Here is an 18,928-nt window from a genome sequence, read left to right on the forward strand (position 1 = left end):
TTGTACCGTATCGTGTTGTGTGTATTGTACTCTATTAATTTATACTGTGTTGGATGTGTTTTGGTATTTATTCGTGTATTGCAACTTTTATAATCCACTGCAATGTAAGAACATACATCTACATAGGCTGACCGTGAATATGAAACCAAGAAGACGTAATAAACCGCTAGTAACACAAAACTGAATCCCGCTCGATGGGTCTACTTTCTGTGGGGTTCCTGTGTGTTTCTACTGGTTCCTGTGTCTTTACTGGTTCCTGTGTCTCTACTGGTCCCTGGGAGTCCATACTGGTTCCTTTGGGTCTCTACTGGTTCTTGTGTCTCTTCTGGTCCCTGGGAGTCCATAGTGGTCCCTGTGTCTCTACTGGTCCTTGTGTCTCTACTGGTCTCTGTGTCTCTTCTGGTTACTGTCTCAACTGGTTCCTCTGTGTCTCTACTGATCCCTGTGTCCTCTACTGGTTACTGTGTCTCTACTGGTCTCTGTGTCTCTTCTGGTTACTGTCTCAACTGGTTCCTGTGTGTCTCTACTGATCCCTGTGTCTCTACTGGTTACTGTGTCTCTACTGATCCCTGTGTCTCTGCTGGTTACTGTGTCTCTACTGGTCCCTGTGTCTCTACTGGTCCCGGTGTATCTACTGGTACTAGATGAGGAGGCAAGGAGGGACGACGGATGATATAAGAGGAAACTTTCACCCTAGTCTTTATTTTGCTCCTTATCAACAAGACGCCGCATTCTACGTCACCATCCCCCAGAGAGAGAGAGCGAGAGAGGAAGAGAGAGGGGGAAAGACAGATGCAAACAAACACAGTGATAGGTAGAGAGAGAGAGAGAGAGAGAGAGAGAGAGAGAGAGAGAGAGAGAGAGAGAGAGAGAGAGAGAGAGAGAGAGAGAGAGAGAGAGAGAGAGAGAGAGAGAGAGAGAGAGAGAGAGAGAGAGAGAGAGAGAGAGAGAGAGTGACATTGGACAGCGGAGGCAGACGGAGGGAGAGGGAGTCGTTAGCCACATAGCCGCTGCTGTCTTCATGTTGTTCCTCGGGACCAGACGGTGCGGAGGGGGGGTTAGTGTGAGCCATGTGACCCCCGCTGTCAGGACCAGGTTATAACGGAGACCTCCGCCCAGGGGAGGCTAGTGTGAGCGGGCATCGCGACGAGACCCGCCGACCTGCTGGAGGCTGCCGGGTGGAGAAGACCCCCCGCTGTTCATCGACCCCACACAGCCCGCCACCGTCCCGCCGGACCGCCGCGGTCCCCGACGCGGGCCCCAGGATGAAGTTCACGGAGCATCTGTCGGCGCACATCACGCCGGAGTGGAGGAAGCAGTACATCCAGTATGAGGTTAGCACGGGTAGCTCTGTTAGCCGCTATGCTAACGGCTCCATCCCCCGCAACCCCCTGTTAACCCGGGTCCGAGTCTTATGAGCGGGTTCTTGTCCTGGGTTGAGACTAGTACCTTTGGAACAAAAAAACATTTGCATGACACATCTTACCTCCTTCCACCGGGTGTTATTATTGTGTTATTATTATTCATGGAGCTAACCAGACCTGGCGCGTTAGCTCACCGAGCTAGCAACGGCAGGCTTGTTTTTGTTGCCGTTTATCCCTTTGAAATGCGGTTGGGTGGAAACACGGAACCTGGCTAACTTAGAACGGATCTGTTACCCCAGGACGGCTTGGAATGTGTGTTGGAGTGTAAAGGCTGACTCATCACTGTGTGTGTGTGTGTGTGTGTGTGTGTGTGTGTGTGTGTGTGTTTGTGTGCGTGCCCCCTGTCTGTCCTAAACTGCTGACAGAGCTCCAACATGTTCCTTGTTTTCCGTGATGTCCTGTCAGGTCATCAGGGGCAGCCTAGAGAGATCAGTAGTAAACAGACTAACCCTAACACAACACACCTCTGGTTTGAGTCTGGGAGGACGTCAGATGCCTTAGAACTGACTAGGGTCTAATGCATCTTCAGCAGAAAGTCCCTGAAACTAGGATTCCTAGCTGAACTGGTGAGGAAACGAAACCAGCTACCACAGAAGTAGACCCTACTGAGAGAGAGAGAGAGAGAGAGGGAGAGGGGGGGGGGGAGAGAGAGAGACTTAGAAATTACAGAAGCTTTGTGTGTGTGTGAAATATGAGTTTCCATATGAATCAGTAAACATGAGGACTATGTGTGTCACCATGTGTTTAAATATGCCCCCCGTCTCCACAACAGCGATAAGACGAGTTGGAGGACACTAGAAACTGAGTACTGCTCTCCTCTTCCTCTTTCCATCCCTGCTGAAGGAGGGGACAGGCTTCACTAGAGGTTAGCACTGGGGCTGGGGGCTGCTAAGGAGGAGGTGGGCCTATATGTTTAGGGGGAGCCTCCATGGTTCTGTAGGGGCAGCTCATACAGGCTCTGGCCCATGGTCTGCTGCTCCTCTGGGTTTGGACGTGTCGTTCCTCCCCACCACCACACACACACACACACACACACACACACACACACACACACACACACACACACACACACACACACACACACACACACACACACACACACACACACACACACACACACAGGAAGAGACCTGGAGGGGTCTGGAAGTCTTTAAAGCTTTCAAACAAAAGCTGTGTTCTGTTGGCCGGAAGATGGAAAAAGAGCCATTATTCATCGACCACTTCTTATTCACCGCTTGTCTGCGACCACAGCTCCTTGTAGCTCACCGCTACATTAACCACCGCTACGCTAACCTCCGCTACGCTGACCCCGCGGTGCTGACGGCCTCCATCGGCCTGCTGGGCTCTGAGTGGTCATGTGACTTGGGGCGGGTTCAAACACCTCACCTCCCGGCCTCCTGCACGCCCACTTAATACTTCATCAAGTCTCTCTACGTTTGTGGCTTTGATCTAACAGGACTCCCAGTGAATTCAGATTCAGCTCATTAGGGAGCAGGTTGTGGGATCTTAAGATAAGATTAGGCTTTATTGACCACTAATCAGATGTGGTGCATCCCTCCCTCGGAGGCCTACAGGTAGACCGCAGGCACTGGGGATCGTCCAGCTGGGAGTCACCCCCCTGACCACTAGAAATCACTTCAGACTCTGACATTCAAAAACGTTTTGGTCCCTGATGTGCTCGTAGTAACGTCAGAGAAGACAACCGCAGAAGCCAGGGTTACTTAAGCTGTCAGAGCTCGGCTCTCCTCTCCTCTCCTCTCCTCTCCTCTCCTCTCCTCTCTCCACACATGTTGCTTTTGTGGCGGTTCCACTGAGCATGCTCACTGCAGACATGTTTTCTTACAGCAGCTGTGCTCGGGTCGCGACCCCCAGCACTGAGGTTGAGACTCTGAGCAGAACAAATAATCCCGGAGGAAGAGAGGAGAGGCGATGCAGAGTGCGGGGTATCATCTTAGCCGCCGTGTGAACACATCACATTTATACAAACAAGGTCAGCCTCGTCGATTCCTCCCAGCTAGGGGGGGTTAAGGGAGACCGATGGGTGGGTGGGTGTTAAGGGAGGCCAATGGGGGGAGGGGAGGGCCCATGGGTGGTTGGGAGGGGAGGGGGGCCCATGAAGGGGGGGGGGGCTGTGGGAACAGGGAGTGCTGCTGGCCTCTGGTATCAGGGTCAACACACGGTCAGAACCAGTCCGCTAGACCTCTCCTTTCTCCAGCTTCAATACAAAATGATTGCATTCATTGCATATCTTTATTTACCCTCCTTGTGTACTGGACCATCAGTAAGATAGAGGACCTGATAGATGAGTTGGAGCTGGGCTGGCAGGAGAAGGCTTCCTGCTTCGGTCCTGGGCGCTCAGATGGCCTTCTCACACCTCTAGTTCAGCCTTCTCTTGTTTGACCTTCAAATCCCCTTCCTTTCAATCAAACACATGTTCCGACCTGGTACCACAGGTCAGAGAGGGTGTGCAGGGTGGATTCAGATACGTGTCTTTAAAGAGCAGGTTGGCGCCGGAAATCTGCGTGTGGCATTTTTCCTGGGAATGAACTTCAGTTGTAACCGTTCCCACTAAAGGAAAGCCAGAAGTAAGCGGGTGTTAGTGGCGTTTCTGTCCAGTGGGAAAGGGCCGGAATAACAAACCGGTCCCTCGCCCGGCCTTTGGCAGAGTTGATCCCTCCTCCCTCCTCCTTCCTCCTCCCTCCTCATCTCAACTCCTCCCTACCTACAGACCGGCCTCAGACAGGAAACGCTGGTTCTTCAGGCGTTCTCTCTGGCTGCCTAGTTCCTCTATAGGTGCACCATGAGGGCGTGCCATCTGGCTGCTTCGGAACGAACCTGTTCTACTGCTCATATGACTAATTAAACACCTTGACCCTGACCTGATATTCAATGAATTATAAGACTTGTTTTGCATGTACCACTAACTGTTCTCTTGATGCAGGCTCACATGGTGGGTTAGACTGGCCTCTTAATGAACGCTCACATGGTGTGTTAGACTGTCCTCTTAATGCAGGCTATCATGGTTTTAGACTGCCCTCTTGAAAAAAGCTTACATGGTGTTAGACTGTCCTTAATGCAGGCTACATGGTGTTAGGCTGTCCTCTTAATGCAGGCTACATGGTGTTAGACTGTCCTCTTAATGCAGGCTACATGGTGTTAGGCTGTCCTCTTAATGCAGGCTACATGGTGTTAGACAGTCCTCTTAATGCAGGCTACATGGTGTTAGGCTGTCCTCTTAATGCAGGCTACATGGTGTTAGACTGTCCTTAATGCAGGCTACATGGCGTTAGACTGTCCTTAATGCAGGCTACATGGTGTTAGGCTGTCCTTAATGCAGGCTACATGGTGTTAGGCTGTCCTCTTAATGCAGGCTACATGGTGTTAGACAGTCCTCTTAATGCAGGCTACATGGTGTTAGGCTGTCCTCTTAATGCAGGCTACATGGTGTTAGACTGTCCTCTGTCCCCAGCAGCAGAGAGAGCTCTAATTGAAGGCTTTGTGATGCTGGTTTTAGAGGTATAGAGCCACTCTCTCCGGTCTCGGGCTGTTAGGTCTTCAGCCACCGTGTATTACTGCATTTTATGGGATGTAGGACTTCCTATGCAGATGGTTTGTTTAGGAGACAATGCATATTCATGTCCCTGGAGGCGGGATCTGTCAGCGCCTGATTGGTGAACACAGACTGGGCCCGCAGCAGTAAAGTGTCTGTAAAGGTCTCAGATCCACAGCGGGTGGAGGCATGACTCCGCCCCTTTAGCCCCGCCCTCAGGAGCAGACCCAGGGGACATAGAGAAGTACAGACGAAGAGGATAAGACAGGAGCAGGACGGAGCAGGAGTGTTGACGCTGAGGTCACTTCCTCGCGGCAGCAGTGTGATTATAATAAGATACTTAATTATACTGTATTACTGGTCCACTTGATACTCAGGAGAAACTTTACCGCCCGGACGAAAACATGTCATTACACACACACACACACACACACACACACACACACACACACACACACACACACACACACACACACACAAACAGTCTTAAAAAGTGTTTGTGTGTGAGAGAAAATGCAGGGATTAGCATGTAGGAGGAGAGAGTCAGAGAGCTGAACCGACTGATGACGAGATGAGAACATATCTCAAGGAGAGGGGGGGAGATAGGGGAGAGAGTGTGAGAGGTAATAAGCAAGATGAACAGAGAGGGATGTAAGGAGGGAGATAGGGGAGAGTGTGAGAGAGCGATAATAGTGGAGAGATAAGGTTGGTAGAGGACTACTAGTGCTCTACTCTACTGTAACAGGATGAGGAGGGCTCTGTGGGGGTTGTTTTGGAAACTCAGGACATGCTGAGAACGCACACGCCTGAGCACGCACACAAACACATACACACACAGACAGGAGAACGCTGTTGTACCCTCGGGTCAGAGCTGTGTTCATCATTTACCGGTAGGTTAAAGTCCAGGCTTGGTGGACAAATCAGAGCCAGTGTAGGATGGTAGTCGGTGCCAGGTCAACCATCAGCCTGTGGTACGTTCTATATTTCACACAGTACAGGATGTACGTCAGTGTGGCTGCTCTCCCAACTCCTCTCTACTGTAGTTCTGCTTTCTCCTGTATCTCTCCTGTCTCTCTCCTGTGTGTCTACTGTCTCTCTCCTTATCTCTACTGTCTCCCTGTCTCTCTGCTGTCTCTCTACTGTCTCTCCTTACCTCTCCTGTCTCTCTGCTGTCTCTCTACTGTCTCTCCTTACCTCTCCTGTCTCTCTGCTGCCTCCTCACCCTCTCAGCGGAGGAAAGGAGGGATAGAATAAGAGTGCCACTGTCTCAGAGAGAGAGAGAGAGTGTGTTGAGGGGAGAGAGAGAAGAGAGAGAGAGAGAAAGAGAGAGAGTGTTGAGGGGAAAGAGCTCAGAACAAAGTGAGCAGCCATCCCGGTCACAGAGCCCAGTGTTAGACAGTACAGGACTCTCCATCTTCTAGGGACCAGCCACTAACAATGAACTGCTCTAGTGTGTGTGTGTGTGTGTGTGTGTGTGTGTGTGTGTGTGTGTGTGTGTGTGTGTGTGTGTGTGTGTGTGTGTGTGTGTGTGTGTGTGTGTGTGTGTGTGTGTGTGTGTGTGTGAGATATTAACTCTGCTCTCCGCGTTTCAGGCTTTTAAAGAGATGCTGTACGCTGCCCAGGACCAGGCGCCGTCTATCGAAGGTACACACTCACACACTATTGACTTTTGAGTCAATCCCACAGCGTGCAGAGAGTGTGTGTGTTTGTGTGTGTTGCTCTGGTCCATGGGGGTTTGTACTGGTAAAAGAGATCAATGAATGGTCCGTCCCCTGTTCTCTAACTCTGGAGTTATATAAACTATATGTAGAGATATCTACTGTAGCTATATAAACTATATATATATATATATATATATATATATATATATATTGTAGTTATATCAACTATATTTACAGATATCTACTCTAGTTATATCAACTACATATAGAGATATATACTGTAGTTATAGTAGTTAAAGTAGACTGAAGCTCTATAGAGGCCCCCTGGGACTCTGAGGAACAGTAGACTGACCCCTGTCACGAGACCTGGTACTTCCTGTTCCGGTGGGTTTATTTAAGGAGGCGTGATTCAGTGATGGACCAGCCGACCGTCTGGGAGAGCTGCTGTGGTTCCACAGGCTCATAGTTTCCACTACAGCCTACCATGCATACGATGAACACGCGGTTCATTTCAGTAGGATCAGGCTGATTATGAGACTGATGATTAGACTGATGATGAGACTGATGATCAGACTGACCGGTCTAGCATCAGTCAGTAGACCAGACCAGGATCAGCCTGTAGACCAGGGGGTCAGTAGAGCAGGATCAGCCTGTAGACCAGGGGGTCAGTAGAGAAGGATCAGCCTGTAGACCAAGGGGTCAGTAGACGGGGGGGTCAGGTCTAGTCTCAGCCAGTAGACCAGATGTTTCTGCAGGACTCTTAAGAGCAGCTCTTGTGGGATTGGCAGCGGCTGATTATACACACACCTTTATAATGATGATGATGGTTATGAGGGCCAGACAGGGAAGTGCTGAATCGGGGAGGGAGGGGGTGTGTGTGTGTGTGTGTGTGTGTGTGTGTGTTTGTGTGTGTGTGTGTGTGTGTGTGTCTGTGTGTGTGTGATCCTGACTCACCCACACCAGAGCGGTCCTGTCTTCCTCCGGTGTGGTGGACCCTCCTGGGTCTGGACTCCCCCTGGGTCCTGGGTGTGGACCCCCTGGGTCCTGGGTCTGGACTCCCCCTGGGTCCTGGGTGTGGACCACCTGGGTCCTGGGTCTGGACTCCCCCTGGCTGTGGACTCCCCCTGGGTCCTGGGTGTGGACCCCCTGGGTCCTGGGTCTGGACTCCACCTGGGTCCTGGGTGTGGACCCCCTGGGTCCTGGGTCTGGACTCCCCCTGGGTCCTGGGTCTGGACTCCCCCTGGGTCCTGGTTGTGGACCCCCTGGGTCCTGGGTCTGGACTCCCCCTGGGTCCTGGGTGTGGACCCCCTGGGTCCTGGGTCTGGACTCCCCCTGGGTCCTAGGTCTGGACTCCCCCTGGGTCCTGGGTGTGGACCCCCTGGGCCCTTGTGTGACCGACGCTGTAAGCCTGCTAGGGCCTTCCTATGAGAATAGGAGCTGGAGGCTCTGGGCTGTAATGGAGCTGTCAGACAGCCCCCCCTGCTGATGAGAGCAGAACACTGCATCCATTAACACAATTGGGGACCACCCGGGATGGGTTAGACTGCGCAGTACTAGTTAGACTACACAGTACTAGTGATAGTACTAGTGATGGTAAAGCGTGTGCTTCCTGTCTAGTTACTGATGAAGATACGGTGAAGCGGTATTACGCCAAGTTTGAGGAGAAGTTCTTCCAGACCTGCGAGAAGGAGCTGGCCAAGATAAACACCTTCTACTCTGGTAACCCCTCTACCTGTATACATCTATATCGCTATATATCTCTACCTCTATATAGCTATACCTCTCTGCCGCTATACATCTATATCGCTATATATCTCTACCTCTATATAGCTATACCTCTCTAACGCTATGCATCTAATATCTATACCCCTCTACCGCTATACATCTATACCTCTATATAGCTATACTGCTATACATCTATATATCTATACCCCTCTACTGCTATACATCTATACCTCTATATATCTATATTGCTATACATCTATACCTCTCTACTGCTATACATCCATACCGCTATACCTCTATATATCTTTACCTCTATATATATCTCTACCTCTCTACCGCTATATATCCATACCTCTCTACCGCTAAACATCCATATATCTATACCTCTCTACCTCTATACATATATATCCCTCTACCTCTCTATCTCTATATATCGAAACCTCTATCTGTCTCTTTCACTCACTCACTCACTCACTCACTCACTCTTATTTTATATATATTTATATTCTCGCTCTCTCTCTTTCTCCCGCGCTCCAGAGAAGCTGGCTGAGGCCCAGCGCCGCTTCGCCACGCTGCAGAATGAGCTGCAGTCCTCATTGGACGCCCTGCGGGAGAGCTCCGCCCAGGGGCGTGGCCTTAGGCAGAGGAAGACGGTGTTCGCCCTGTCGCAGCAGGAGAGGTGTAAGCACCGCAACATCAAGGACCTGCAGCTGGCCTTCAGCGAGTTCTACCTCAGCCTCATACTGCTGCAGAACTACCAGGTACACACACACACTGACACACAGAACCACAGACACACACACAGAACCACAGACACACGCACAGAATTACAGGCGCACACACACACACAGAACCACAGACACATAACCACACACGCACACACACACAGAACCACAGACACACATACACAAAGAAACATACACACAGAGAAACATACAAACACACAGAAACACACACATACACACAGAAACATACACACAGAAACACACACACACAGAGAAACATACACAAACACAAAGAGAAACAGACAGACAGACAGATGTACACACAGAAACACATAGACATACACACAGAAACACACACACGGGCATACATACAGAAATACACACGCGTGCACAGAAACATCCTGCTGCAGAACCACCAGGGATATGCACACAGAAACAATGCACACGCAGAAACACTCAAACCCGGGAAAAACACACATTTAGACAAACCCACTGTGTGTGTGTGTGTGTGTGTGTGTGTGTGTGTGTGTGTGTGTGTGTGTGTGTGTGTGTGTGTGTGTGTGTGTGTGTGTGTGTGTGTGTGTGTGTGTGTGTGTGTGTGTGTGTGTGTGTGCAGAACCTGAACTTCACAGGCTTCCGGAAGATCCTGAAGAAGCATGACAAGATCCTGGACACGCCGCGGGGGGCCGACTGGAGGGTCACGCACGTGGAGGTGGCCCCCTTCTACACCTGCAAGAAGATCACCCAGCTCATCTCAGAGACAGAGGTACACCAACTCACCCCCTCACCACTCACCCTCTTACCACTCACCCAGATCATGTCAGAGACAGAGGTACACCCACTCACCCCCTCACCACTCACCCTATTATCACTCACCCAGCTCATCTCAGAGACAGAGATACACCCACCCTCTCACCACTCAACCTATCACCCTTCTCCACTCACCCCCTCACCACTCACCCTCTCACTGAGGTACACCCACTCACCCACCCTCTCACTCATATCCGAGATGGAGGTACAAACAAACATATTAGTTGCTTATTTATTTGTATTCACTGTCAGTCATTACACATTCTGTCTGTCTGTCCCTGGTTGCTAGGCGCTGGTAACCACGGAGCTGGAGGGGGGGGACAGACAGAAAGCCATGAAGAGGCTGAGGGTCCCACCTCTGGGTGCTGCACAGGTACACACACACACACACACACACACACACACACACACACACACACACACACACACACACACACACACACACACACACACACACACACACACACTATCATAATTCACAGTTAAATATTCTGTAACAGAATAGTGTTGCAATGAAATTTCAAAATACTGATTTTGTTGACTTCTCCCTTTTGACGTGTGTGTGTGTGTGTGTGTGTGTGTGTGTGTGTGTGTGTGTGTGTGTGTGTGTGTGTGTGTGTGTGTGTGTGTGTGTGTGTGTGTGTGTGTGTGTGTGTGTGTGTGTGTGTGTGCAGCCCGCCCCTGCCTGGACCACCTTCAGAGTGGGCCTCTACTGCGGAGTCTTCCTAGTCCTCATGGTTACCGTGGTGATCACAGGTACATGGGAAGGATGGGGAGATCTCTCTCCTCCTGGGGCGGGAGCTTCCTTCTGTCTGGGTACCACCTGGTCGACATAGTAACAAGTCCTCCCTCTCTGGAGGAGGAGCTACAGGATGCTCCGTCTGGGATGATAGAGCGTATTGATCTGATAGACGTATGGATCTGGTTGATCTGATTGACCTATTGATCTGATAGATGTATTGATCTGATAGATGTATTGATCTGATAGACGTATTGATCTGAGTGATGTATTGATCTGAGTGACGTATTGATCTGAATGACGTATTGATCTGAATGACGTATTGATCTGAATGACGTATTGATCTGATAGACGTATTGATCTGAATGACGTATTGATCTGAATGACTTATTGATCTGATAGACGTATTGATCTGAATGACGTATTGATCTGAATGACGTATTGATCTGATAGACGTATTGATCTGATAGACGTATTGATCTGAATGACGTATTGATGTGAATGACGTATTGATCAGATAGATGTATTGATCTGATAGACGTATTGATCTGAATGACGTATTGATCTGAATGACGTATTGATCAGATAGATGTATTGATCTGATAGACGTATTGATCTGATAGACGTATTGATCTGATAGATGTATTGATCTGATAGATGTATTGCTCTTAAGCGTCTCGCTGCTTCCTGCTGAGTGGGGCCCTCTGCTGGTCTTCAGAGGAACACCTCAAAACACCCTGTCTGTCTGTGACCTGTCTGTCTTTCTCTGACCTGTCTGTCTGTCTCTGACCTGTCTGTCTGTCTCTGACCTGTATGTCTGTCTCTGACCTGTATGTCTGTCTCTGACCTGTCTGTCTGTCTGTCTGTCTGTGACCTGTCTGTCTCTGACCTGTCTGTATCTGACCTGTCTGTATCTGACCTGTCTCTCTGACCTGTCTGTCTTTGACCTGTCTAGGTGCGGTGGTGATGCGTGACGCTAACGTCTGGCCGCTGGTGAGGATCTACAGAGGAGGCTTCCTGTTGATAGAGTTCCTCTTCCTGTTAGGTAACAAACACACATGCACGCACGCACACACGCACTTTCACAACCAATGTTCTCATAACATTTATGTGTGTGTGTGTGTGTATGTTTCTGTGTGTGTGTGTGTGTGTTCCAGGTATCAACACCTACGGCTGGCGACAGGCTGGGGTCAATCACGTCCTCATCTTTGAGCTGAACCCCAGGAACAACCTGTCTCACCAGCACCTGTTTGAGGTACAGACCTGGAGATCACAGAGTCCTCATGGTGGTCTAGTCCTGGAACACGTCTGTAACCCTGTAGGGGGCCCAGGTGTAACAACAGCAGACGATAGAGGAGGCAGTAGATAACCCAGTGTGTGTGTGTGTGTGTCAGATCGCGGGCCTGCTGGGGGTTCTGTGGTGCGTCAGCCTTCTGTGCTGCCTGTTCAGCAGCAGCATCCTGGTGCCCATGCAGCTCAACCCCCTGGCGCTCTACGGCTTCTTCCTCCTCTTCCTCATCAACCCCTTCAAGACCTGCTACTACAAGTCCCGCTTCTGGCTGCTCAAACTACTGGTAATGGTAGCCCACTAACTTCAAATTACCTCAACTAACCTTAACTAACTTCAACCAACCTCAGCTAACCTCACCTTATCTTAGCTAACCTTAACTAACCTGATTGGTGTGTTCACGTGTCTATGTGTTCATGGTCTCATGTGTTCATGTGTCCACAGTTCCGGGTGGTGACGGCTCCGTTCCACCGGGTGGAGTTCGCAGACTTCTGGCTGGCGGACCAGCTCAACTCCCTGGTGGTGGTGCTGATGGACCTGGAGTACATGGTCTGCTTCTACAGCTTCGAGCTCAACTGGCACCTCCCTGACGGTCTGGTCCGCCCCGGTGAGAGACCCTAGAGCCGCATGCTAGTCCACATGTAGGATAGACCTCCACAGTGAACCCCTAGAGCCGAATGCTGCTCTACATGTAGGATAGACCTCCACAGTGAACCCCTAGAGCCGCATGCTGCTCTGCATGTAGGATAGACCTCCACAGTGAACCCCTAGAGCCGCATGCTGCTCTACATGTAGGATAGACCTCCACAGTGAACCCCTAGAGCCGCATGCTGCTCTACATGTAGGATAGACCTCCACAGTGAACCCCTAGAGCCGCATGCTGCTCTACATGTAGGATACCCCTAGAGCCGCATGCTGCTCTACATGTAGGATACCCCTAGAGCCGCATGCTGCTCTACATGTAGGATACACCTCCAAGGCCTACACTGTTGACCTTTTGTTGACCTGTGTTTGTTGTTAACCTGTTGGTTTTGACCCATTGAACTGTTGTCGTTGAACTGTTGTCGTTGACCTGTTGTCATTGACCTGTTGTTCTTGACATGTGGAATGTTGTTGTTGACCTGTTGTTGTTGACCTGTTGTTGTTGCTGTGGTGGTGCAGGGGAGCCGGGCCGCATGCCGTGCCACTCGTACTCGTACGGGGTGCGGGCGGTCATCCAGTGCCTCCCCGCCTGGTTCCGCTTCATCCAGTGTCTGCGGCGCTACAGAGACACCAAGCGGGCCTTCCCCCACCTGGCCAACGCAGGGAAGTACTCCACCACCTTCTTCGTGGTCATCTTCTCCGCCCTGTACAGCACTCACAAAGGTATGCTGCTGTCACTAACAAATAATTTTCTAACGACTAATCTTTCGACAAATTTTTCAATTAGTCGACTAATCCTAACGACTATATTAAAAAAAAATCGAGTGTTTGTGTCCATTTTTTTTGTTGTGAGGGGGTGTTTATGGAAGTAAATCTGTCTTATCGGATTTTGAAAATAAAAAGCCATTGATTTTAAGCACTGAATATTTATGCATTGAAATAACGTATCTGGATTTTTTGCCACTGAATTTAACTTTCTAATTTGAAAAAAATATATTTTCACCTTTATTTTTCAATGTTCAAAAATTTAAAATAAAATATTCAGTGTGCAAGACTCAAATGCAAAATTCAATGTATAAAATTCTGTGTTAACATCCGGGGACCCAAGGAAGAGCATCGGTCCTAGATGCTATATTGCGGTCAAGCAAGGAGAGAGGCAACAATCCCTTTCTCCTCCATGTCGCGGTTCAATCTGGACTTCAGATTCCCCGGTGGTTGATGACCGCTGTATTACAGTGAGCTGTTCTGAGACGGGTGAACAAAAATAAATAGGCGGTCAACCGTAAAACGACTCATCGGCTAAAAGAGTTGCCGTCGACAAATTTTCATGGTCATCTACGTCGACCAAGTCAAATAATCGTGGCAGCACTACAAAGGTACACACACAAGGGAATGCACGCACAAAGGCACACAACGGCACATATACGCACGCGCACACACACACACTAAGGTACACACGCACAAAGGCACGCAATCACACTCACACACACAGGTACACAAACACGCACATACAAAAGGTACGCACGCAGACACCAAGGTACAAACACATACACAAAGGTACACAGGCGCAAAGGCACGCACTCACAAAGGCATGCACGCACCCAGTACAGTACACATCAATACTGCCCCATTAACCCGCTCCTTAAACCCCCTCCTTGCAGCAGAGCAGCCGGCCGAGGCCCAGGTGTTCCTCTACCTGCTGGTTGGCTGCTCGGTGGTCAGCTCCTGCTACACGCTGATCTGGGACCTGAAGATGGACTGGGGCCTCCTGGAGCGCCGCGCAGGGGAGAACCCCCTCCTACGCGAGGAGATCGTTTACCCGCAGAAGGTACACACACACACACACACACACACACACACACACACACACACACACACACACACACACACACACACACACACACACACACACTCCCAGGCCTCCTACTAGATGTCTCTAACCATTCCTCCCTTGTCTGTATGTCTCTCCCCCAGGCCTACTACTACAGTGCTATAGTAGAGGATGTGTTGTTGAGGTTCTCCTGGACGCTCACCCTCTCCTTGACGACCTTCTGTGACTTCCCCGGTCTCTCTGACATCCTAGCAACAGTCCTGGCGCCGCTGGAGGTGTTCCGGTACGCAACGGATCTAACAGATATCTCTGTATAATAACAGATCTCTGTATAGCAACAGATCTCTGTATAGTAACAGATCTCTTTATAGTAACAGATCTCTGTATAATAACAAATCTCTGTATTGGAACAGATCTCTCTGTATCATAACAGATCTCTGTATAATATCAGATCTCTGTATTGTAACAGATCTCTCTGTATAGTAACAGATCTCTGTATAGTAACAGATCTCTGTATAGTAACAGATCTCTGTATAGTAACAGATCTGTGTATAGCAACAGATATCTCTGTATAATAACAGATCTCTGTATAGTAACAGATCTCTGTATAGTAACAGATCTCTGTATAGTAACAGATCTCTGTATAATAACAGATCTCTGTATAATATATCCCTGTATATAATAACAGATCTCTGTAGATAATAACAGATCTCTGTATAGGAACAGATCTAATATATATCTTATATATATATTATATATATATCGGTTCTCTCGCTGCAGGCGATTCGTATGGAACTTCTTCCGGCTGGAGAACGAGCACCTGAACAACTGCGGTGAGTTCCGCGCGGTGCGTGACATCAGCGTGGCTCCGCTCAACGCCGACGACCAGACGCTGCTGGAGCAGATGATGGACCAGGAGGACGGCGTCCGCAACCGGCAGGGCAAGAGGAACTGGAAGAGGAGCTACAGCGTCAGCCTGCGCCGGCCCCGCCTCGCCTCCCAGTGAGACGCATGCACGCACGCACCCAGTCACACAGTCACTCACTCACTCACTCACTCACTGTCACTCACACACTCACTCACAGTCATACACTCACCCACCCAGACCCTCACTCATCCACACGCTCACCCACCAAGTCACTCAAACACACACATAAACACTCACACACACAGTCGACTGCGCACTCAATCATTGGGGAGAGGAGGGTCGAGGGATAGAATAATGTCTGTCTGTCTGTGTCTGCCTGTCTATCTGGCTGTCTGTCTGTTTCTAAGCCCACAGCTGGTCCGACCAATCACCACACTGTCCATCTCAGGTTGTGTTTCCTAGCTTCACGTCGTGAGCTAGCAAGCTAACACGCTTACGGGCTAACGCTTCTCCCCTCCCCCCTCTCCTCCAGGTCCAAGACCCGGGACACCAAGGTCCTCATCGAGGACACAGACGAGGACTCCTGACATCAGGCCACGCCCCTCGTCTGGGTCCACAACCTCTTCAAGAGCTCCGCCTCCTGAAGAGCAGACGAGCGGCGTGTTGGAGCGGCTCCAACAGACTCTAGTGGGGGCTCTATCCCCCCCTACCCTCTAGAGAACGAGACCACACCCCCCTGGGGGTGGGCCAAACTGAGAACACACCCCCTGAGACCACACACCCCTTTGGGGGCAAACTGAGACAACACACCCCATTTGGGGGGAAAACTGAGACCACACCCCCTGAGACCACACCCCCCTTGGTGGGGCGTCAAACTGAGACCACACCCCCCTTGGTGGGGCGTCAAACTGAGACCACACCCCCCTGGAGGGGGGACTGAGACCACAGACCCTGGGTGGGGCCCAACTGAGACCACACCCCCTGCATTGGGACTTGACCCCGTCATGTCCTTCCTCCTCCTCCTCTTCCCTTCAGACCAGGAGGTCTCGAACCGCCACACTGATGACCTCTGACCTCCCCTCACCAACCATCAACAGGGGTCCACTCCCCCATTCCACTCCCCTCCCGTGGGGTCTGGCTCTTCTCCAGGCTTTATATTCAAACGGGCTCCTCCCATTGGTGGGCCAGGACACTGAAAGACACGCCCCCTCCGCCCACCCTAACTAACATGATTGGCCGGTCCACGGGTGTCACATAGCTGCCTACCTGCACAGCACACGTTATAGACACGCGCACACACACTCACACAAACTTTAACACACACACACACACACACACACACACACACACACACACGGTGGCTCTGCATCAGAACTTGCAGTTCTGCTTTCAGGAACCTTGGGTAGAAATGTTGTAAATAAACAAACCAATCAGGAGAGCCCCAGCAGTGACTCCAATATTCCGGCTTGTACACAAACTCTGAACTCTGCTCCTGAGTTGAAGGCCTGGGGTGAAGATGATGATGAAGACCTTGCCCCGAGAGGTCAAAGGTCAAAGTGTTGAATGTACCAGGTCATTGTGTGTGTAAGATAGAGTTAATGAGCTCGTTTTATTTATATATGTAAGGCTCGCTCTGACTGGCTAGGATCAATACTTTCATGCATTCCACCAATCACACGGCCCGTCTGGTGTAGTGGGCAGGGCTTCCAGCCTTACACTGGGTCGCCACGTGTGGTTGGAGTCGACCAATCAAGTCTATACTCCTCAAGCTATGGGTGCACACACACACACACACACAAATACACACACACACACACACACACACACACACACACACACACACACACACACACACACACACACACACACCAGCATAGCTTTCCTTAGCGCTGCTGTAGCTAGCTCCTGGCATCTCCATGAAGCATCACTGAAGACATTCCATGACACAAACACACACACACACACACACGCCTCCTACTTATTTCTTTATATTTTCTTACTTTGGATCATTTCCATTGACTAAGGAGAAGAGCTGCTCGTGCTCTAGCTCGTGTGTTAGCGTCTTGAGCTAGCGCCAGGCTAGCTGTGAGCTCACCATGTTGAGATGTTGTCTCGGTTCCTTATGTTGAGTCGCTCAAACGTTTCTGTTGTCTGTTCCTCATGTCTGCAGTCGGTGACCAACCGACGCCATTAATGACGACTAATAAAAAAACTGCTTCTAGGAGATTCGGATTGGATGAACCCGGCCAGCAGGCCCCGCCTCTCCCCTGTGATTGGTTCCTGTGAGCGGTGATGTTATGTCTGCTGGGGTCATGAGGGTCGCTGACCTCGTCTGATGGAGGAGAACTTTGTGCTGTTAAATGACCATTACATATAAAAATGTTAACTAAAAACGTTTAAGTCTTGCGACAAAAGTCTGCACTAATGTCGTATTTATCCGCTAGGAAAGCCTTGATGATGTTAAGGCCCCAGATGTTACATAAAGACACTCTGTTAAAGTGACTCAGAGGACCAGAGTGTTTAATGAGGTCCTGTCTGTCTGGTAACCCCCTCAGGGGTCTCTGGGCTAACCATGAGCACTAGCAACTCTACTGCGCTCTCCGATTGGTTAGGATTTGTATCAGTCAGAGACGGTGATTGCATTACCCTGTACAGCCTGCATACTAATACACACCTCTGACCCCACGCCTCGGCTCCTTACTACCGAATCCGCCCCCTCCTCCACCCTGAAATCGCTTCCTAAGCCTCCCCTTTCCTTCACCCTGAAGCTGCATCCCAAGCCTCTTCTCTCCTTCACCCTGAAGCCGCTTCCTAAGCCTCTTCTCTCCTCCACCCTGAAGCCACTTCCTAAGCCTCTTCTCTCCTCCACCCTGAAGCTGCTTCCTAATCCTCTTCTCTCCTCCACCCTGAGGCTGCTTCCTAATCCTCTTCTCTCCTCCATCCAGTTCTGGGTTCGATCCCAAATGTCCTCAGTCTACCTGTAGGCCTCCTAGGGCCAGATGACCTCTGACCCCTACCTGCTCCTAAATGACCTGGATCTGAACCCACTGAAAGACACTCGGGGTAGAAGCACTTGTTAAAACAGACCCTAGCTGAGAGGTCAGAGGTCAAAGTGAGAGACGTCCTTCGAGTCCAGGACCGGTGTGTCAGACCGTCTGGTCTCACTGTACCATGAGCAGATTAATGATAAAATAACTCCCTGCTGTGTGTGTGTTGCTGACCCTGCACTGAGACACTTGTTGACCGGACTCTGGGCCCCCCTCCTGGACCACCACGGCAGGACCAGGACCACCTCCACTGGGTCTGAAGGGTCAGGGTCTACAGGGGGTCCAGGTCTATAGAGGGTCAGGGGGTCCTTGAGTACAGGCCTATATCCAATGTATTGATGAGCTAAGCGATGTGATCGTGGAGCCTCACATTACCTCACGTCTTCCAGGAGGTAAACAGTTCCTGCGCATAACGACCAGATGGTGGTGTGTGTGTGTGTGTCACTTTGTGGGGAGGTGACGGTGTGTTTGGTGAGTAGAAATGTTTGTCCATCTTCAGGACGTGTGGAACGGTCTGTCGACGGAGATATCTGGTCCTGGGGTTCGTCAGCGGCCAATCAGAAAGCTTTAATCTTTAATATCTGTAAAAGAAGAAGAACGCTTTGTTCATTGCTTAGA

General features: G+C 50.3%; 1 protein-coding gene across 2 annotated transcripts; it reads left to right on the forward strand.

Moving 5' to 3' along the window:
• Positions 1-854: 854 nt before the first annotated feature.
• LOC307085587 (xenotropic and polytropic retrovirus receptor 1 homolog) lies at positions 855-17,487 on the forward strand. Of its 2 annotated transcripts, none has more exons than XM_079750429.1 (16): positions 855-1,334; positions 6,567-6,618; positions 8,253-8,354; positions 8,898-9,121; positions 9,702-9,851; positions 10,185-10,268; positions 10,570-10,651; positions 11,590-11,679; positions 11,792-11,889; positions 12,029-12,208; positions 12,367-12,529; positions 13,084-13,287; positions 14,229-14,392; positions 14,539-14,678; positions 15,176-15,397; positions 15,796-17,487. In XM_079750429.1, exons 1-16 carry the CDS (start codon positions 1,266-1,268, stop codon positions 15,848-15,850), a joined length of 2,079 nt encoding a protein of 692 aa, XP_079606555.1. In that variant the 5' UTR covers positions 855-1,265; the 3' UTR covers positions 15,851-17,487. The 2 variants fall into 2 exon arrangements, with proteins under 2 accessions (XP_079606555.1, XP_079606554.1); XM_079750428.1 differs by having other exon boundaries at positions 857-1,334; positions 14,226-14,392.
• Positions 17,488-18,928: the final 1,441 nt, after the last annotated feature.

Source organism: Pollachius pollachius (assembly GCF_949987615.1).
Source record: "Pollachius pollachius genome assembly, chromosome: 14".
Classification (NCBI taxonomy): Eukaryota; Metazoa; Chordata; class Actinopteri; order Gadiformes; family Gadidae; genus Pollachius; species Pollachius pollachius.

Excerpts from the sequence above, each read along its gene's own strand:
- LOC307085587 (XM_079750428.1), top strand. The coding sequence starts at position 1,266 with ATGAAGTTCACGGAGCATCTGTCGGCGCACATCACGCCGGAGTGGAGG. Across the intron at positions 11,680-11,791 it reads AGAGTTCCTCTTCCTGTTAG|GTATCAACACCTACGGCTGG; the intron begins GTAACAAACACA and ends TGTGTGTTCCAG. Across the intron at positions 13,288-14,225 it reads CCTGTACAGCACTCACAAAG|CAGAGCAGCCGGCCGAGGCC; the intron begins GTATGCTGCTGT and ends CCCTCCTTGCAG.